We start from the raw sequence: 13,306 nt of genomic DNA, 5'->3' as shown, positions 1-13,306 counted from the left end.
AAGCCAAGTCCTATGAGGAGCGGCTCATGGAGCTGAGTATGTTTAACTTGGAGAAAAGAAGACTGAGAAGAGACATAATAGCCATGTTTACATATTTGAAAGCATGCCACATTGAGGATTCGAACAACACAGGGAAAGATTCCAACTAATCATTAGGAAAACCATTCCAGTGATAACAGCAGTAGTTGAATACACTGGCTCAGAGTGTAGAGGGGCCTCCTTCTCTGGACATTTTTTAAGCAGAGACCGGATGGCCGTCTGTCAAGGGTGCTTCGATTGTGCTTTTCTTGCATGCAGGGCATTGGATTGGATGGCCATTGTGTCTCTTCCAACTCTATGTGCTCCAACTGTCTCAATTTGGTAGGGAGGGTCCCAATTAATTATTTGTCACATTTCAAGCGTTCCTTTTAAGTCACAGTTTTTCTCTCCTCATCTCACTTTCTCCCTTCATCTTCAGCTTACTTTAGTTGCTACAGACCGAGTTCAAAAGTAGAGGGAAGGAAAGGAATCTTGCCCTTCCCTGTAGGTTCTGGCAAAAGCAAACTGCTTGTGAGGTTCTCCTCATTCATAACTTTTGCAATCTTGTCCACACTGCAATGTTGCTTGATGAAATGTAAGCCAGTTATTACCTGTGACATGTTGGAGACTATTCATATAGAGTAAAAATGGACACCGTACAAAAGCTAAAAAGTGCAACTAAACACTCAATAAAACTAAAATCATTTGAAAGTATTGGCCAAGATCCTGCAAAGTAGATATAACTATGATGACTTAACTATAATCCATCTCCCAGTCTAGTCCCGTCCCAATCCGGCTATGATCCACACTCCTGGTGAAGCATTTTTAGTCACCCAAAGTCATGTTTTATTACTTCTACACATAGATAGACCAATAGGATTTCTTTGGCATTGTCATCAGACAAACACTGTTGCTTGGTTTCAGCCACTTGCCATATTCAGGGTCATCCTATATGTGAGTTATGATGGTATAAGTCAGAGATGTTGTTGCTGTTGCTGTTGCTGTTGTTGTTGCTGTTGTTGTTGTTGTTGTTGTTGTTGTTGTTGTTGTTGTTGTTGTTGTTGTTGTGTGCCTTCATCATTTCTGACATATGGCAACCCTAAGGTGAACCTACCATAGGTTTTCTGGGCCTGAGAGTGTGTAACTGGCCCAAGGTCACTCAGTGGATTTCCATGGCTGAGCGGGGGAGTTGAACTGGAGTCTCCAGTCTAACATTTCAAAATACTGTGCTATTTATGCGATTACTACTCACCTTTTTGATAATTGTGGAGGTCCATGCAAAACTCCAAAGCTTTTTTCTCAAGCATATCTTGAAAGCAATGAGTCTTCCCCCTTCCCAACACAGTCATGTCCATGTTGTCAGAAAGCAAAGGTGTGAGCAAAGATGCGTCCACCCATTTTTCTTGGTGCTAGGTGCACTGCAATGACTTTATCTGAAAGACCTCAAAAAATTTGCAGCAAAACAACCACCTACAGCAAAATACCTTGACAGTGGACAATTCCCCACACATCTCTCCACTCCCAAACAGTATGGAAATGGTTGTGTTGTGAGGAGTGTGATGCTTTCAAGCTGAGTTATGATAGGGTAGCCCTAAGTCAGAAATGACTTGAAAGCACACAACACCTTAATTTTTCAAAAAAAGAGGGGATGTGGCATCCCTTTTAAATTGAATATATGGTTCCTTAAGAAAAGGTGATGCGGATAACTGCTGTATTTATTATATTATATTTATCAACTATATTATGTTAAATGTCTCCAAGCTTTCCTTTTCTGATGATGGAGCTGAAGCATTGCACCCAGAGCAGCAGAGCATAACTAAATGATGAGCACCATCTAGTTACACGAACTGGCATATACTGTATGTGTAGGTTTGTGTGTACACACACACACACACACACACACACATACACAGAACATTCCATATACATTGCCATATAATGCTTTTTTGGAATTGCATCATATAGTCAGCATAGACTTTCATAATGTAGTTAAACCGCATTATATGAGTCCACACTCATATGTGATTTGTTGCTTGAAACATAGCCTTTTCTTCTTTAATAAGGATGAAATGTATGGATTTTTAATGATGAGATTCTGAGGCTAATTGCCAATAAAAGTAGTTCAATATAGAACAAAGAGCCTTAGGAAGTGGTGAACTCTTCTTCATTCTAAGTTTTAGAACAGGGAATATTCCATGGGTCATCTCAAGACAGAGTACAAATAGTATAAATGCTCTAGTTTTTGGTGGGTTTAGCTCCAGGCGAGAGGAAAGGGCTGCGTGCCTATCTCCAGCTCAGCTAGGAGATGGTACAATCTGCAAAGTTTAAGTGATTCTTTGCTGGACCTTGTAATGTTCCTCCAGGGGATCTATGTGTTTATTCAGTGAGCTTCCTTGTCTCATTCCAAGCTGTTGTGGTGCCAGGATTCACCTCTGCTCCACTCTGCATCCATGTTCTGGCTAAAGGAAAGTGGGCCAGATTAACCGTTCCTTACTGTATCTCAGAGAACAAATAATCCTCTCTTTCCACTATCATTTGAGAAGAGTGACCTTAGCTAAGATCTCTCTCTTCTTTTCTTCATTTTAAACAGTCTCTGGAGTAGCAGAAAACAAGTTAGCTCCATCTTCAATATGACATACTTTTGAAACAAGGCTATCATATCCCCTCTCAGGCCCCATCTATATTGTCATATAATGTAGTTTGAAACTTGGTTGTAGGTTATATTCAGAGACTAGCATGGCATAGTGGTTTCAATGTTAGATGGCTCTGGAGACCAGGGTTGGATTTCCAGCTTAGCCATTGAAACCCACCAGGTGATTTGAGGATGACACACTCTCTCAGAAGAAGACAATGGCAAATCTCTTCAGAACAAATATTGTCAAGGAAACCCTGTGATAAATTCACCATAAGGTCCCCTTAAGGTGGACCTTAAGGTGAATGTCAGAAAGGACAACAACAATATCCAGAAGGAACAATGGCCTCTACACAATTACCTGGTGGCCTAAATACCTTAAAAGCACCAGATTCCATCTGATCTTTGACACTAAACAGGGTCAGATTTGGTTAGAACTTAGATGCGAGACCATCAACAAATACCAGCTGCTGTAGGCGATATTTCAGAGGAAGGAACTGGAAAAATCACCTCTGAGTATTCCTAGTCTAAGAAGACTCTACAAAATTCATGATGTTGCCATAAATCAACACTCTGCATCTCAATGACTTGAAGGAACCCACACACAGAGGTCATTGCATCTGGTCGCACTCCTTCCCACCCCACTTTTCCCTGACTTCCATCTCTCTTTCTCACAGGGTAATTTGAACTATCTATAAGTGATATAGAATTTAAACAGGACTTCAGTTTAAATCCTTTTTCTGTGAGCTGATCAAATCGCAGGAAGGCAGAATTAGTCTCGCATTGGTGACAACAGGAAGGCTTTGGCATATAAAAGTTACCACCAGCCCCCAGCAGATTTTGGATCCCAGCTTCTCACAAATGCTCCCTGAGACCCAAATGCCTGTGGATAATCAAAAATGTAGGGAGAGGAAGCCTGCCTGTCCCAGGAGACATAAACACAGATTTTTTTCTACACTAGTGAAATCAAGCAGCATTGATGCTATAGGCAGAGTGTGCATGGAAATAAAGAGTCAAGCTGTTGAAAGGCCTGGGGAGGGAAAGGGGCTGGTTTAGGAAAAGTTGGCAAAGGATGTGGAACCTCTGGACCTCCAGATGTTGCTAGACACAAACTCCTGTTGCCCTTGATCACTAGTCATTTTGGCCAGGGAAGATAGGAACAAAAATATCTATGGATGGGGTGCTATGTGTCGCCCATTCCAGTGTTCCTCCCTACTTTAAGAAATGTATGTCTACTGCTATAGTTGGGCACAAATTGTGTCTATGGGTGCATCTATACTGTAGAATGAATGCAGTTTGACACCACTTTTAACTATCATGGCTATGAGTTTGGTGAGGCACCAGAACTCTTTGGCAGAGAAAGATAAAGACCTTGTAATGCTACAACTTCCAAAATTCAATAGCACTGACGCATGGCAATGAAAGTGGTGCCAAACAGCTTTAATTCTGCAACTTAGATACACTCCTAGCTTAAGTGTGAAGGGTGAGCAAAAGGTCTCCTTATCACAACAGGGAACCAGCTGCATTGATAGAAGGCTGGCTGCCCCTTTTCCCTGAACGTGACTTCACTTTCAGCCTGTAAGAACCACACCTTTCTCCGCAATGACAATTCTGTGAATCAACTACTTGGCTCGGTTTATCTCTTGCAGACCAGAAGCTTGCTGTGTTGGTGGGAATGGGGCTGACAGGCACAGAGGAGGTGAGAGGTGTGCTGCCAATTCCTTCAAGTAGAACAGTGGTTCTTATCCTGTGGGTCCCCAGGTGTTTTGGCCTACAACTCCCAGAAATTCCAGCCAGTTTACTAGCTGTTAGGATTTCTTGGAGTTGAAGGCCAAAACATCTGGGAACCCATAGGTTGAGAACCACTGAACAGCTGTTGAGCTTTGCTAAATTACTGGTGTGTCCAGGGTTTATTCACAATGGAGAATTAAAATAGTTTGACACTTCAACAGCCATGGATCAATGCTGTTGTAATTTTTTGCAACATGTTCTGCCTCACCCAGCCACAGTTCCCAGTTAGTGGTATCAAATAGCATTAATTCTACAATGTGGATGAATCCTAGCTCACTATCATCTATGATGGCTGCTGACAGGGTTGATCAAAATATTACTTTATATTTGTTGCCTGAAGCAAAGAAAACAAGATAGTGCCTACAGCTGCAGAATGTAGCCAGAGTGGCAACCAAATCAACATCAGAATATCATCCAATTGTCCTGTAGTGACAGGGATGATCCTAAATAATCGTCTGTTTTCCCACTTTATCAGCTGCTTTTAAAACATCCCGATTTCTTTCTATTCCTCCCACTTTTGTTCACAGCTTACAGTGGGTGCTCAGTACTCGCTGGGCTTTGTTTCCAGGTTCTGTTGTGGATACCAAAATCGATACATGCTCAAATCCGATTATATACAATGGTGTAGTCAAACAGTGTCCCTTATACAAAAGGACAAATTCAAAGTTTGCTTTTTGTGTATTTTTTGGTTGTGGGAGAAAATATTTTTGAGCTATGGTTGATTGAATCTGTGAATGCAGAATCCGTGAATACGGAGGGCTGACTGTATTTTAGCTGCTGCACACTTCATTCAATATTCCAAAGTAGATTGCATTTAATTGACTTAGCGGGAAAAAGGGAGAAGGGGGTGTGTTTGCCCCTTTGTAGTAGATTCACAAGGGATTTGGCACTGTTGAATTTCTGCCTGTCATGAAGTCTGTTAAAGGTTCAGGAGCTCCACCCAGATACCCAAATGAAACTGGGTGCAAAGGAAAGGGCCAGAGACGCAACCACAATGTGTCACAGCCCCTAACAAAAGGTGGACAAACCCTTCTGTCCTGTAAAGATAATTTTCCAAGAACAAGGCTGTCTATCTGGAGAGTATCTTGGCTTCACACAATGGGGTTGCGGGAAAGCAATACTCCGTAAAGGGCAGTTAAGCTGAGTTCATCTCAAGGGCAAGTCCAAGATGGTCCCCAGAACCACACCTTCCCCAAACAGCCTCTATCTTTTTCTCCTGCAAAGACGGACACAAAATCAGAAGAAACAAAACGAAGCAAGTAGTCGGGTGCAAAAATGTCAAGCATGCCTGGAGAGCTTTTGAGCTGTTACTTTGGGCTGGACTAAAATTTCCAGAGCCCCTCAGCTAATATGCTAGTTGGGGAATTTAGTCACCTAAAAGGAACCTACTCAAGCTTTCCTCCAGCTTCTTCTGATTGAGCACCACCACTTCCTTCATTATCTTTGGGAAAGAGAAATTCATATTGTGATTTTGTATAAATATTTTCAGTTGATGATGTGATGATGTTCACTGAATGCAAGTGTTCATGTAGCTTTTAGATTCCAGTTTTCAGGAGGTTTTCTATTAAATATATATCAGTATGGTGTAGTGATTTGAGCACTGGACCGTAACTCTTCTGAACAAATCTTGCCAAGAAAATCCTGTGATAGGGCTGTCATTCGGAGATGACTTGAAGGCACACAGCAAATATGTACAAGACCAGAAACGTTATTTAAAAATATACATATACCTGAACCACCATTCATTGAAACAAGCAAATCTTGCATTCTTAAGGAGTCTTGGGACATTTTCTGATTCCAGTACAGAATTTAAGTGGGTCTCAGGTCTCATGCCCAAAGAAATGCATGTGTCTACAGAATCAAGGATATCCCATGCGAAGGATATTGACAAGCTGGAACATGTCCAGAGAAGGGTCACCAGAAAGGTTTGGAAGCCAAGCCCTACGAGGACAGGCTGAGGGAGCTGGGGATGTTTGGCTTGGAGAAGAGAAGACTGAGAGGGAACCTGATAGCCATGTTTAAATATCTGAAAGGAAGTCACACAGAGGAGGGAGAAAGCTTGTTTTCTGCAGCTCTGGAGACTAGTACAAGGAACAGTGGATTCAAACTGTAGGAAAAGTGATTCTACCTAAACATTAGGAAAAACTTCCTGATGATAAGAGTTACTTGGTTGTGAAAAACGCTTTCCGACTGTTGACTCCTTTTTTTGGAGTTTTTAAAGCCGAGACTGGATGGTCATCTGCCAGTAGTGCTTTAATCATGTCTTCTTCCATGCCAGGGGGTTGGACTAGATCAGGGGTCCCCAAAGTACGGCCCGCGGGCCACATCCGGCCCATCGGAGCCATTTATCCGGCCCCCGCGGTGGTGGCTCCTTCCTCCTCCGCCAAGAAAGGTGCATGTAGTGTGGAGAAGGAGGAAAAGGCACATGCCTTTCTTATCTCCATCGCCCCACAGGCACTTTTCCCACTGCCGCTGCTGAGGAAGGGCCGCACGGGGCGAGGAAAAGGTGTGCGGCTTTCCTCCCTCACCCCAGGGGCAGCTTTCCCACCATCGAGGAAGGGCTGCACGGGGGGAGGAAAAGGCATTCCTCCCCCGCTGCGTGGGGCGCTTTCCCGCTGCCGCTGCTGAGGGAGGCAGCGGGAAAGGTGAGCGCAGGGTGAGGGAGGAAAGGTGCATGGCTTTTCCTCGCCCTGCACTCACCTTTCCCGCTGCTGCCGCCGAGGAAGAGCTGCACGAGGCGAGGAAAAGGCATGTGACTTTCCTCCCTCACCTCGCGGGCAGCTTTCCCGCTGCCGCCGTCGAGGAAGGCAGTGGGAAAGGTGCGCGTGAGGTGAGAGAAGTGAGAAAGGCGCACGCCATTTCCTCGTCACGCACGCAACTTTCCCGCTGTCGAGGAAGGGCCTCACGGGGCGAGGAAAAGGCGTGGGCCTTTCCTCCTTTCCTCCTCGCTACCGCTGAGGAAGGCCTGCACAGAACGAGAGAGGAGGGAAAGATGCGTGCCTTTCCTGCCTCCTCGCTCACCTCGCACACTCCTTTTCCTCCTCCTCCCTCACCTGGTATGCGCCTTCCTGCAATGGAGGAGGCGAAACAACAATAGAGGCATGCCTGTGGTAAAAGGTAGAGGGCTCCCGTTTTATCTTGCCACACAGACTCCCTCCTTTGCAGCCCTGTCGTGGATTCATTTTTCTTGAAGGCTAGCAATTTCTTCCAACCCTGATTTTTAGTGTATTATTATTGTTGTTGTTGTTGTTGTTGGTCAGGGGTGCTTTATGTTTTGGTTCACAAAGGGAGAAAGGGGTTGGACTCTATGGCCCAAGGGGTCTCTTCCAACCATGTTTATTATGGTGTTGTTGTTGTTGTTGTTATTGGGTGGCTATCTGTCAGGGGTGCTTTGATTATGATGTGATGCACAAAAGCAAAAGGGGGAGGGAGTAGATGTCCCAAGGGGTCTCTTCCAACCCTCTTTATTATTTTGATGATGATGATGATGATGATTATTATTATTATTAACATTGAGACTGTATTTGTTCCTTTTTTGTTTTTGTTTTTACTTCAAAATAAGATATGTGCAGTACGCATAGGAATTTGTTCATAGCTTTTTTTTAAAAAAACTATAATCCGGCCCTCCAATGGTCTGAGGGACCGTGAACTGGCCCCCTGTTAAAAAAGTTTGGGGACCCCTGGACTAGATGGTTCTTGGGGTCATTTCTATCTCTATGATTAAGCTTTCTGTAATATTAAAACTACCTTATTTTCGGGTTTTGGCTCCTGATCTGCTTATATAGCATAACCAACCTTTGTTGCACTCTTTGCTATGCTCTTGAACAAAAAGCGACAAATACAGAGGCCTGACAACAACACTAGTGAAACAAACCACACTTAGAAAAATGAAAGCCAGTCTTTATTGGTGTCTTCCACAGCCAATCATTTGACACGAACATGCATACGTAATTTGGCTACGCACACACCACTTTTTTCCTGAAACGTTAGTTATTAAACATACAACAGACATCCTTACAAAAATGAGTCAAAATGCAAACTTAACTTTTTAAAACAAATAGTTTTTACCCATTTCTTTTTTTTCTTTTAAAAAAAACATTATGTTGGGTACCATTTGTACAAACACAGTTAATTTAAACATATTTGCTTTGAAGTTTCCTCATGGTTGCACATAAAAAAGCTGCAATAGAAAATGACGGTTTCTTTCTTTCTTTTAAATAGCAGAAATAGGCAGTTTTGCCATGCACAAGAAGCAATATTAAATATTAGTTTTCCAAAAACAAAAAAGGAAAAAAACACGTTTAAAAATATTTAGTTCAAGTCACAGAACTTTCTCCAGTATAGAGAAATCCAAAACGCAACGCAGAATTAGCTGCCACATAGAATGGCTACTCTGAAAAGTACAAATTACCTTCCAGAGGTGATAATTTTCATTGATTTTGGCACAGAAAAAGAAGTTACCAGCTTACTCAAGAACAAGAACGTGATTTTTTTTAATATGGAAGAGAGGACAAGAAAAAATTCAAAAGCAAGACTGAACAAGATAGTAGTTGCAATCACTTTAAAAAAGATCTGTGCATCTCAGTCATTGCAGAATACTGTATACAGCAGGGCAGGACTTCCAGGTAACTGTTATTGCAACATAGATTTGATTTGCTTGGAGGTAGTCTCATCATTCAAATGTTTTGTTGTGTACCTAAAGAGGGGGAGGAAAAGATTTTACAGAGCATAAATGGAGCAGTTGCAGTCATTGGGGACACCAGGCTGCCATTCCTGCCAAGTGCTCCTGCCCTGGAGCACCCAATGTGTCCTACTACTGCTCAGCCATAGACACTTTCAGAAAATGCTGGGAACGTATCCCAACAGCACATAAGCAACTATGATTTATGTCTTTAGCTATTAATAATGAATTCTATTCCCGGAACAAGCATCCTCATGTAGCCAAAATAATACTATTCGCACACAAGAGGGAGGAAAGGACAGTTTTACACAGTATAAAAATGTTTAATACCCGCCCACCCACTAAAGGGGGGGGCATTGAATGGGAAAGCAAGATGCAGGTTGGAATGAAATATGAAAATCTGCTCTGTGATTACAGTATCCAACATTTCCAAAAACAGAACTTATGCTTGCTTGTGTAAAGAATGCTAGCATTGGTTGTACAATGCTTCCGAGTATTTAATAAAGTACTATATTTACTCAAATCTAATGCTCATCTATTTTGGCAAAATTACATAGCTAAAAATGAGGTACTTATTAGCTTAGATGGCGAGATGGGATAGCAAATGTAAGACCACCTATATCCCACCGAACTTGGCGGAGGGAATGGCTTCCCAACTGGCCTCATTCATGAGGCCTTCAAAAGCTTCCTCTTGGTTTTGAAGGCCTCGTGAATGACGGCTTCATTGGGAAGCTGCCACCCATTTGTCAGCCTGAAGTTAGCACATTTCCCAGCCTTAACCTGAAGAAGGGGTATGGCAACAGAATGGATTACAGGCAAAGAAAAGCCATGCATTACATTCAACAACAAATCTTTTTTGCAATGCACATCTTCAAAATTCAGGTGCACATTACAACTGATGGTGCATTATACTCGAGTAAATACCATAATACAAAAGGGCCAGCTCCCAATGCCCGGCAGTCGACAAGCAGATGACACAGGGTGGGTGGATGGCCTGATTCACTAAGAAATTTTTTTGAAGGACTGCTTCCCATTAACAAAAGCTTACAACAAAAATAGGGAACATATGGGCCTCCAGGTGCTGTTGGGCTAAAACTTCTGTAATTCTCAAGATAAGTTGTGCTGCCTATGGCAAATGGGAATAGCAAAAAAAAGAATTCTGGAGAACCATATACCGCCGGCATGGGCAAACTTCAGGTCTCCAGGCATTTTGGATTTTAACTCCCACAATTCCTAACAGCCTACCAGCTATTAGGCATTGTGGGAGTTGAAGTCCAAAACATCTGAAGGGTCAAAGTTTGCCCATGTCTGATATACTAGATATATATACAGCTCTTACTGCTTCTAAGTGAAAAAGCAGACACACATGTGAGGACCAGCAACAGAGGAACTCAATTCTTCGGTAGAGCACAATTACAACAGTCTAATACCACTAATTGCCATGGCTCCATTCTGCTTTGGAGAGGGATTTGTAATTCTCCTAGCAAGAGTGTGTTAGTGCACTCTGAATTAAACTGATCCCTTAACCTCTTCTTTTCGAAGTACACTTGTGCTTTCCAAATTGTTCACCAAACCCCACAATTTCATAGTATGGAGCCCTGGCAATGAAAGTGATATCTAACTGCTATAATGGGATATAATGGGACAACAAGGAAGAAAGTGAACAAATGTACCTATGACTAAATTTACTGAGAAAGGAAGGGAGGGAACAAAGGAAGAAACTCTGTGTTAAAGAGTCAGGTACCTGAGCGCATTTAGAAGGCCTTCTACACTGTTTGGAGGCTGATCTTTGAGAACTTTAATGCATCCTTTCATCTAGAAACAGATATGAAAAGAAAACAACAGAAAACATGAAAACAGGTCTGAGTAGGATGCAACTACTTTAGAGCCTGAAGTGTCATCTTTGTAAAAGTTTGGAAAATGATCTGAATGTGATCATCTCAACTCCTGCAATACAGTAACAACTTCTAAACAATTTTTGCTATTGCAAAAAAGTCAAAGCAGTCAAATATGTATCATTACAGCAAGGAATTGGTTCAATAAATTACATTTTCACATAAGCTTGAAAGTCTGGAAACAGTCCTAGAGCTATAAGTAATGTTTGATGCAGCCATGAATTAGCGGTATCATCCATGCCAATACTTGAAAGTACACTTTTAATGTTATATTTCGTGCTTTGAAGGATGTCCCCCATCCCAACCTGTCCATACAAATATTAAGATGATCAAAAAGTATTTAAGCTATTCAGTTGATGGACTTACATCAATTTTTGAAGTTTTAGCGAAGGCGCCTACTGGATGCACATGGTCGTAGAGAATTATGACACCCACCATTACCCTCAGGCAGAACGAGACTGTTTCCTCATTCGTGAACCTGCTTCTATATTCCCTGGAAATGTTAACACATACACATAGATTTGGTTACTTAAAGTTGAATTTTAAACCAGCTTCCACCTCCAACACAACAGTGGTGTGCCTTCTCAAAACGCAATAGGTTTTTCCAAAGAAAAGTCTCCTTCTTCCCATAAACATCACATTAATGGATGGTTAGATCTTAGTTTTTAAGCATAAGGTGGTGCCTAGGAATTTCTGATCCCCCTCTTACAATGCATCTTGAAAAGAAAAACTACTTGTGATGAGTGACCCCAGAACAACCAGTTCTGTCAGTTTTGCAAGTTCAAGTTGTTAGCCACTATGTTCAACAATCCGATCCATTCTTGCCAGCTGAATACAGCAGAAGCTTGTTAGTCTATCACTTTGCTTTTTACCAAATCCGGAAAAGCTGCCATTACTAAAAGAGACTCAAGCTGTATTCAAAAAGCACGTCATTCAAAGATACTCAGCTCTATTTTCTTTAAATTATGAATGAGATGAAACCACTTACAAAACTATGAAGATGCTTGCTGATCATTACCAGTACTTAAATATTAAACGAAGTTCCTGTAAGAACCATGACTGTAACAGAAAAGGCCTTTCCTACTTTACATTTGGAAAGGTGCTAACTCTTGAAGAGCATTAAGAAATGATCAGAACCCTTCCCCACACCTTTCCCCATACAGTCCTTCAAGCCGTGGTGTCTAGCAAAAGGTAAAGGCTAGCTTTGACAGAGATTTTTCATATAATCATACAAGAAAGGCAGAAAATATAATGTAGAGTTACTATTTTATATCAACAAAACTCAAAATGACATAAAAACAAGACTTCTCTTTCTATGATCTACTTATTATTCCAAGACCCAGTAACATCACAATAAACCAGACTAATGTGAATGACTTCCTTTGCCTCTCTGGCCTTCTTTCTCCTTGTGCAGTCTTGTGCATCAATGGATATAGTACTCCAGATAAGAGTACGATCTATGAGAAACACACACACATAAAATACTCCAAGAAACATATGGGATCAGGCTTTCTTGGATTAGAACAATGCAACAATAGACTTGGAATTATGGATAATTGAGGATGGAACAGCCTTGGACTATGATTTTCAGATGATGTGATTTTAATATTGACTGTAATATTTTAAATGTTTAATATGTATTAATTGTAAATGTAATTGAATTTAAGTCTCTGTTTGTATGTATTTTAAGGCATCTAATGGTTGCCATATGTAAGCTGCCTAGAGTCCCCTTTGGGGTAGAAACGAGGCAAATAAATAAATAAATATCCTTTTCTTTTACTTTTTAGTGAGTGGAACCACATGTGAGACAAAGGAAAAATGTGAACTTGGAGACTCTGATGACTCAGGCTAGAGCTGCATTTTTCATCATGTTAAATATTGTCTCCTTGACTTCAGAGCTGGAAGCTTCCTTTTCCAGTGAAATGCAGGGTTCAACCGTGTGTGTGTTTGTGTGTGTGTAGATCTGTTCCTCTTATTCCGCATGGCAGAAGGAGTGGAAAACAAAAGGAGAAAAGACCGGAATTCTCCATCACCTCTCTATATGGGTATCTAGCAAATCCATTGTAACAGCAGCTTGTTTTGGAGCACATGATAGAATAAAATCATCACTATTTTATTCTTTGTAGATTTTGGTTTTGGTAATGTAATTTCCAGCTTCAGCAAAATAAACTATGCTCATCCGATTCTGGAAGTGCTCATTTTTCTATTAAAAAGAGAGGTACATTCTTCTTTGCTTGGCTTAGACCAGGGTGTCTCCATTGTTGCTTCCCCAAGCGTTTTGGACTTCAG

General features: G+C 41.5%; 1 protein-coding gene across 5 annotated transcripts in view; it reads right to left on the bottom strand.

Moving 5' to 3' along the window:
- Positions 1–8,320: 8,320 nt before the first annotated feature.
- Positions 8,321–13,306, bottom strand: part of cyrib (CYFIP related Rac1 interactor B) — a 73,708-nt gene continuing 68,722 nt past the window's right edge. For all 5 annotated transcript variants that reach the window (XM_016992747.2, XM_016992748.2, XM_016992751.2 and 2 more), the window contains 3 exons: positions 11,384–11,510; positions 10,867–10,937; positions 8,321–9,137 (listed from right to left, as the gene is read on the bottom strand). In XM_016992747.2, coding sequence (XP_016848236.1) covers positions 9,074–9,137; positions 10,867–10,937; positions 11,384–11,510 — 262 coding nt within the window. In that variant the 3' untranslated portion in view covers positions 8,321–9,073. The remainder of the gene's footprint in view (positions 9,138–10,866; positions 10,938–11,383; positions 11,511–13,306) is intronic.

This window comes from Anolis carolinensis, chromosome 4, assembly GCF_035594765.1.
Source record: "Anolis carolinensis isolate JA03-04 chromosome 4, rAnoCar3.1.pri, whole genome shotgun sequence".
Lineage (NCBI taxonomy): Eukaryota > Metazoa > Chordata > Lepidosauria > Squamata > Dactyloidae > Anolis > Anolis carolinensis.
Note: the sequence above shows the minus strand (reverse complement) of the source record. Positions and strands in the feature narration are given on the sequence as shown.